At 29.8% G+C, this 8,729-nt stretch overlaps 2 protein-coding genes and 1 pseudogene across 2 annotated transcripts; 1 reads left to right on the top strand and 2 right to left on the bottom strand.

Annotated features, from left to right (window-relative positions):
- Window positions 1-529: 529 nt before the first annotated feature.
- LOC143922055 (uncharacterized) lies at window positions 530-1,648 on the bottom strand. Its single transcript, XM_077445329.1, has one exon. The coding sequence runs from the start codon at window positions 1,646-1,648 to the stop codon at window positions 530-532; it is 1,119 nt and encodes a 372-aa protein (XP_077301455.1).
- An 883-nt stretch (window positions 1,649-2,531) lies between these two features.
- Window positions 2,532-3,746, bottom strand: LOC143922054 (uncharacterized). The gene has a single exon (XM_077445328.1). The coding sequence runs from the start codon at window positions 3,744-3,746 to the stop codon at window positions 2,532-2,534; it is 1,215 nt and encodes a 404-aa protein (XP_077301454.1).
- A 517-nt stretch (window positions 3,747-4,263) lies between these two features.
- On the top strand, window positions 4,264-5,906 carry LOC143922053 (uncharacterized; annotated as a pseudogene).
- Window positions 5,907-8,729: the final 2,823 nt, after the last annotated feature.

Below are 8,729 nucleotides of genomic sequence, written 5' to 3'. Positions count from 1 at the left end.
TTTAATTACTCTTGTTATGATTAACTTCGACTATTAAAATTATTATACACTCTATATGTGATAGTAAATAAGTAGACATTAAGTGGCTTTGATTAAAAAGTACAAATGCCAAATTAAAATTGCTTTAGAAAAAAACCACATTTTTAAGAATATTTACATGTTTTAATTTCCAAAAACCTTAAGTTTGGCCTGAAAATAAAAAATGTTTTTTCTTTTTATTTAAAACTAAAAGTATGAGTTTGAGGTAATCATGGCTATTTATTTAGTAAATTATATATATCTGATTCATTAGGTTGGATTATAATTATTTAAGCTAATACTATTTAATAAATAGACTTTTTATGATTATCTTCGTCTCTTTATATTAATCAACACAACAGATAACAAAATCCTTTTTAAATTACAAATCCGTTTTAAACGATTTTTAAAAAAGATTTATTCTGACATATTCTTATAATATTTTTAGTAAGAGTTTGAGGTAAAATTGGTTATTTATTTAAGTATAATATATATATCCAACTTTTTTTAATTAAATATATTCTTGTATAGGGATCTTCCATACTTGCAATGTTGCATCAGTAGACACACTAGCTATTTCCATAGGCTCAGCAGGATTCCAATCGAGATCATCCACTCCCCTTATATGACCACCATGTACAAAAAACATTTCAGGGCTAGTTTCCCCATCAATTATTTGACTTTTGTTTAAATCCCAAACGATAACTTTTTTATCTTTTGAGCACGATGCTAGAATGCTTTCATAATGTGGAGACCATTTACAGTTCACTATATCATCTCCATGCCCCCTTAAGACATAAAGGGGTGTCTCAAGTGATCTGATATCCCAAATTTTAATGGAAGCATCAGAAGATCCGGTGGCAAGAAGCTCACTACGAAAAGGTGAAAAAGAGCAACATTCAATAGATTTTAAATGTGCTTTCTCAAGAACCATTGCATTTTCTATTGTTCTGCTATCACATAAAGCAATTTTTAGATCATCAGAAACTGAACAAAAAACATTTGGATCAAAGCATGAAAAAGATACATCATTTACAACCCCCTCGTGATATTTTTTCGATGAAATCAACCCCCTATTTATGTCAAATAAATTAACCAGAAAATCCCTACCACCAGTAACTAGCTGTCCAAATCTAAGCTGATTCCAATCAATAGCAAATCCACCATCGGTATGACCTTTCATAATGCCATCTGGTGCTTTGTTAGAGTTGTGTGAACTGTGTTTAGTGTAATCATAGATTAATACATCGGCCTTTTCTGTTCTACATGCAATGATATTAGTGGCAAGTGGGCAATATTTACATCTATTGGAATCAATAGGGAGTGGGATAGATTGAGTAATCTTAAAATCGATGTCAGCATTGTTTAAAGAATCTTCATCTACTGTATCAGGGAATGAAATTTGGGCTAAAAGTAATTGGTCGGCTTCTTGACCATCTGCCAAAGTTGTCATCAGAATTCTTTGTATGGACTTAGAATTATCCACTCTTTGTACATCAGGAAACCACTGAACGAATGGTGTGTAATATGTTAAAGAATTTGTATAAACTAAATCGTAAAGATGAGGGACATTCTTCTTCCAAATTTCAAAACTTTCTTCAATGGGATTTTGAGCAAAATCAGAAGTCATTGGGGATGAAAAATCGACGTAAATAAGGAAAAGGAATAAAAAGTTTCAAAAAGAATAAAACTTTTCGTTTAAGTACAGATTTAATAAAAAAAACAGACTTATTGCTATTTAAGCTAAAACTATTTAATAAGCACCCGTGTTATGATAATAAAACCAAAGCTGTCTGAAATTAAATTAAAATTCATACAAAATTTTTTAAAGTACTGTATAGCAACTCCACATTTGTTTGTTATCGTTAAAAATATTTTTGGAATTTAAATAAAAGTAATAGATTTGAGGCAGAAATATGAACGCAAAATTGTAGTTTGATCTAGTTTGAATCTGCTCTTTCTGTATAATGCTCAAGTAATGAAATTAATTGGCTGGGTTACTTTTTTGTAAATGTTATAATCAGACAAGATTAATGCCCCTAATGCTAATAAATATTTTAAGTGGTAACAGTAAATTATAATTGTTATTTTCAGTCAAAAATGATCATAAACACCAATTTATTAAATAAAGTTGGAAATATGTATTATACTTAAATAAATACCGGTGTTTACCTCAAACTCTTACTTAATATAATTACTGTATTAATTAGAGTTGGCAGGGTTTTATAATTTTTTTTTTAAAAAGTATAAATGTTACTAATTAAAAGATTTATTGACATTAAGGATATTAATCTTAGCTGTTTATAACAATATAATTGCTACTACTTAAAATATTTATTGGCATTTAGGGTATTAATCTTGCCTGATTTTAGCAATATCTTTGTTACTACTTAAAATATTTAAAGACATTGGGGGATATTAATATTGGATGATAAAACAATAAAATCGATTTAAAGTAAACCTCATTAAAAATGTGATTTAATTAAAGAAATATTAATAAAATTTAATTTATTTCAAAAGAATCTAAAAAAATCTGATGGGTTAAAACCACCCTCGTTCCCACGTGAGGCCTCTTCCTCTTCCTGGGGAGTAGGGGCTGTTCCAAAGCAACTGCTTACATTTCCATAGACACCCTCTGGTTTGGAAATTAATGGTTTTAAATACTCTGAGAGCTTGCTTCTTTCAATTCCTTTATTCACTAAGATTTTTGGCTTCAAATACAAATTTCCCTTTTTATTATTTTTAGAATTTGGGAATCCTTCATTTGGCACAACTATTGCAGTTTCAAAATTTTGAATTTGGGATACTTTAACTGCCAGTTTTCTACCATCTGGGTGGTCGTAATAAATTACACCACCGGTCAAAGCAGTTAAAATATCAATACTTACAGAACAAACAAAGTTGTCGTTCACTCTATCACAACCACATACTGGGGTCAAACAAATGTTAAATATCACATCCCCTGGAATATACCCTGGATATTCATGACCTTGCCCTTTAAACTTTATAGCTTGATTTTCTTGATGACCCGGTTGGATGACACATTGAACAACCCAAAAATCATCAACAACCCTTTCTCCTCTACAATCTGAGCAAACTGGCCCTTTAGATTTATATCCCAAGCCATTACAATCTGGACATTCAGCTAATACCGTTGAAATTGAAATACCCATAGAAAATCTTTGTTGGATATTTCCCGATCCACCACATCTACTACAACTAACAGTATCTTTAGATCCTTTTCCATTACAAGGCTTGCATATTTTTTGTCTTTTAACTCTATATGTAGCTTTTTTTCCTAAAAACATGTCCCTATAAGTAATCTTTATATCACTCTCTACATTCTTTGCCTTGTGTTTCTGTTGTTGCCTACTGCTTCTTCCGCCACTAAAATGACTGAAAATATCAGCAAATCCTGAAAACCCATCCATTCCTGGGTATTGTGAGTATTGTCCTGTTCCAGTGTCGTATTCTTTTTTCTTATTTTCATCGCTCAAACAAGTAAAAGCCTCATTTACTTTACTAATTTCTTCGTCCAATTTTGCATCTTTAGCAGCCTTCTGTTCTTCACTTAGAGCTTTATATTCTGCCGAATCTTTAAGTTTTCTTCTGGTTAATCCAGAAGGGTGCAAATCAAATTGTTTCTTTTTATAAGCTTTTTTAACTTCATCGATCGAAGCTCCAGGAGAAAGCCCTAGAACTTTGTAGAATTCTTTGCTGTCTGACATGCTTTTAATTTTGTAAAAAAATAAAAGCTAAAAATTTTCTAGAATATTCTAGAACAAATATTAGAAAAAATGAGAAGGCTTGGCACTAAAAGCAGATTAATTTCAAAACAATGTGATCAAGAAAGGCACAAGTTTCTATTTGACAGTTTTGTTGATATTATTGGAAAAGGAAGACATAGGTGTGTTAAAAAGTAGGCGCTGCTATTTAAAAAATAATTCTAACAACTATAAACAGTATTTTATTAAAGTTTAGATTTTTAAAATAATAAATTTTTAATATTTTTTAATAATGAAATTCCCCGTAAAGTCTTTTTTTGAGTTTAAATTATGTAAAAAACAGAATTTGGGTCCATTTTGGTAGCTAAAAAGTTGTAATTTATTCTATGGCTAGAATTATAGGGTTGGCTATAAGCATTTAAGCTAATACTATTCGATAAATAGGTGTTTTATAATTATATTCGGCTTTATATTAAGTTGGATATATATTGTTGAAATAGTCCTAAAAAAATAACCCTTAATGCCTAATAGGTCTACAGTTAACAACATATATAATACACTTAAATAAATACCCATGCTAACCTCAAACTCTTACTTTTAATAATAAGTTATTTAAATAATCCTTATATAATTTAATAATTAAAAATTAATAAAGTAAAATTAATTATATAATACCGCTATATTGACGGCGTGAACCCAAATGAATATATTAAGAAATGTGACTTTATTAACACTTAAAAAAACGTTCAAAACTCTAAGTAAGTTGATTAGATCAATTTCAAATTATTTTTTTTTGGTGTTAAAAAAATTATCGTTTTAAGGATATTTGAGCATTATATCTAACATTAAGATTAAAGAAAAAAATGCTTGTCCTAATACCCGAATTAAATCATAACATGTGAAATTATTAGAAAAAAAGGCCAAAAATGTAAAATTCAATCCCAAATGTTAGAATATAATCATAACTAGTGAAATTATTAAATAAAATTGGGTTAAATATGTAAAATTCAATCCCAAATATAGAATATAATCATAACTAGTGAAATTATTAAATAAAATTGGGTTAAATATGTAAAATTCAATCCCAAATATAGAATATAATCATAACTAGTGAAATTATTAAATAAAATTGGGTTAAATATGTAAAATTCAATCCCAAATGTTGGAAATACAATTTAAACAGACATATAAAATTAGAAAAAAATAATTTAACTTTAAAAGATGATAATTTGATCAAATAATAATAAAAAGAAGATTCAGAGGTATTTAACACTTCCATAGGGTTTCAATTCATGTCCTTTCTTATAACTTTTATTTTCATAGACTATTTAATGGTTATTTCAAGTAAAGTAGATAAAAATAAATACCATAGCATTGTGCTTAATAATTCTATTAAAGTTCTCCTAGTCTCCAATCTAGAATACACAAAGTCGAGTTGTAGTTTTGCAGTAAGAGTAGGCAGTTTAGATTAGCCTGAAGAATTCCAAGACAGTATGGTACTGTCTATAATTAAACGCCAGCTCAAGGTCAATGGGACACTTAGTCCTAAGGCTAGCCGACTGTCGGCAGAGGGATAGAGATGCTATAGGGGCCCCCAGAGTTTTGTAGGAAACTTCTTTTTTTGCTGTAGGCAACCACTTTTCAATAAATCCGATATTTTTATTTTTTTTTAGCCTGAAGAATTTCCTGGATTAGCACATTTTTTAGAACACATGCTTTTCATGGGAACAGAAAAATATCCTGATGAAAATGATTTTTCAGATTTCTTAGCCAAGCATAGTGGTAGTTCTAATGCCTAACCCAATAATGAAGTTACGGTGTACTTCTTTGATGTCGATTCTAATTATTTTGATGGTGCAACTGACAGATTTGCCCAATTTTTTACATCACCTTTATTAGCCAAGGAGTCTGTAGAGAGAGAAATTCTCGCTGTAAATTCTGAATTCCTAAATAACAGTGCATGGAGACAAAGGAGACTTTTAGAAGATTTAATATTGGAAACACGCCCGGAGCATCGATTTAATAGTGGTAATTTAGAAAGTTTACAAAAAGAAAATATTTTAGAAGCTGTTAGAGAATTTGAAAAAAATCATTATTCTAGTGATATCATGACACTTGTAGTTTGTGGTAATAAATCATTAGAAGATTTAGAAAAACTTGCAAGTTTATTTTCAAACATAAAAAATATCAATAGGAAAGAATCTGTTGATTCCAGAATGATTAATGAACCAAATCAACTATTTAAAGAAGAATTTCAATCAAAAGTTGTGCAATATGCACCACTAGATGATAGAAAAGAGCTTTCTGTCAATTTTATTTTACCACGTATTAGAGAGGCTTTCTTTAAAAACCCACTAGGGTACATAGACTTTTTATTGACTACAAAAGAGCCCAATGGCTTGCTGTCTCAAATAAAGAAACAAAAGCTTGGATTTGAATTGTCATTTTATTATGAACATTTTCTTGAATACACTTTTGTTCATATTTGGGTTGAATTAACTGATTTGGGTAGCAAAGAGCATAAAAAGGTGCTTGATTTGATTGCTAATTATATTTCAAATTTACCAATTAATGAAGCTGAATACAATAGATTACAAAAGATTAAAAGTGAAGAGTTCGCTTTTACTCAACCTGATGTTCCTATTGAGTTAACTTCTGGAATTTCTCCTCTTTTACATTATTATCCAGTAGAAAATATATTTAATTTTCAATATTTATTTAATGATTTTGATAAAAATTTACTTTTAGAAACTATTCAAAGATCATCAGATACTTCAAAATGGATTATCTTGCTTTCTGATAAAAACGGAACATTTGATTTGAAAGAAAAAGTCTACAATGTCCAGTATTCCATTCTTTCTGATTATATAACAAGTTCTGTTGATATTTCAAAGCTTAAATCTTTTTCTGATGATCAGTTTTTACAAAATGTGGAATTGTTGGTGGAAACACCTAAAAGATCTTATAGAAACGAGAAATTTTATAATGGTGAAATTCACCATGTTTTTGATTGTAAATTTAAAGTTCCGAAATCTGTAGTTTTCATTAATCTGAAAGGTGCAGAAATTCAAAAAAATCTACTTTCAACACAGATTTTCTTTGCTCTGGCAGACGAATTCTTTTCGGAACAACAGGCTAGACAAATGTGTAATTTTCATCTTGAAATTTCAATTTCAACGTCTTCAGCCGGTGTTATGATTAAATTTGAAAGATTTTCATCAAAAATATTTGAAATGGCAGTAAAATTTTTCGAAATTTTGAAAACTTTATCTTTAGATAAATTTGAAATAATAAGAAAAGAGATAGAAGATCATTATTTATTTTGTATTGATAAAAGCCATTATAAAAGAACAATGGAAATTTTCCGAACTAAATTTTTCAGTTCAAAAACTTCAGAGGAACTCTTGGCAGAAATCAAATTAATTAAAAAGGAACAAATAAAAATGCCAAATAATTTTTATGTTAAAGTTTTAGCAGTTGGTAATTTAAAATGGGAAGAAGTAGAAAAGTTTTTTAAAACTATTCAAAATAGTGGGGAAAAAACAGATTTATCTACTGATCACCTTTTAAAAGAATACAATTTTAAAACAAATGATACTTTTAATAATGGAATAACTTTGTTATTTAATTTTAATAATTTGACACTGATTCCTGAAATTTCAATTAATTGTGAATTGGAAAATAAAAATGAAACTATTTTAAAGGAGCAACCACACGAATATCATTATAAATCTGCTGTTGGAAATCTTTTGTATCAGATTTCACACGAATTATTTTTTAATCAATTAAGGACTATTGAGCAGCTTGGATACGTGGTTCAATGCTATGTAACATCCGTTTCTTCAGCCCAATACCTGGCTTTTACAGTACAAAGTGAAAAATCTATTGAATTCTTAGAAAATAGAATTAAAGAATTTATTTCTTTTATTAAAAATGTTATTATTAATATGGAAGATGAGGAATTTGAAAATTTTAAAGAAAGCTTATCGTGCTCATACGAAGAGCCCATTTTAAATTTGGATGATTTAAGTGGATATTGTTATACCTTGTTACATACAGGAACTATTGATTTGAATCTTGGAATGAAAATGTCATCGATTGTTATGTCTTTAACTAAAAAAGATATTTGTAAAGCAGATATACTCGATTCTTACTTTAAAATCTTTTCTGTTAAGAAGATTGAAAATTAAATAAATTTTTGCTTAACTACTAATGATACTAATTGTAAATAGAATTTAATGTCATAGGAGTAACTTTAACACTAATGTCTAATTTAAATGCAAAAAAAAACCCTTCCTACAAAAATTTTGTTTTGTAAACCTTTTTTTCATTAAATGCCCTTAGCGGCTAAATAATTTTATACAGTAGAGCTAATACTAACTTTGACGGTTCAAGACAAAGTCATTTAAACATATTGATTGTGGGTTAAGTTTACTTATATCAATTCTGATATAAATGTGCAATTTCGATATCAAAAACTTAATTGCAAATAAAAGTAATAGCCTACTTAAAAAAAAAAAATGTTCGGATTTATTTAAGCTGTAGTTGTTAATACTTGTTAGTTTTCTTCGTGTGTTTCTCTGTAACCCGGTCGGGGAACCGCATTGCTGCGTAAACCCCCCCCCCCCACGGCCCTTATGCCAGCTTAATCCCTCTGCCGACAGTCGGCTAGCCTTAGGACTAAGTGTCCCATTGACCCTGAGCTGGCGTTATAATTAGAGACAGTACCATACTGTCTTGGGATCTCTACAGACCCCTGCGCTATGCTTACGTAGGCTTTCTACTGCCATGGGAGTTATTGTTGCCGCACTACCCAAGGAGATCGGTTGTTTTTACAAGGCCTGATCACGGCCTGATGCTAGTATTTTTACAGTGGGGTTATTACGACTAGCGCCCACTTTTGCGACGGCGTCCCGGTTCTCGTTCTTTTCCCAACTAAAGCGAGGTTCGAACCCGGGCAGCACAGGAGTGAATCAGCAAGCCGAC

This window comes from Arctopsyche grandis, unplaced genomic scaffold (genome assembly GCF_051622035.1).
Source record: "Arctopsyche grandis isolate Sample6627 unplaced genomic scaffold, ASM5162203v2 HiC_scaffold_246, whole genome shotgun sequence".
Lineage (NCBI taxonomy): Eukaryota > Metazoa > Arthropoda > Insecta > Trichoptera > Hydropsychidae > Arctopsyche > Arctopsyche grandis.
Note: the sequence above shows the minus strand (reverse complement) of the source record. Positions and strands in the feature narration are given on the sequence as shown.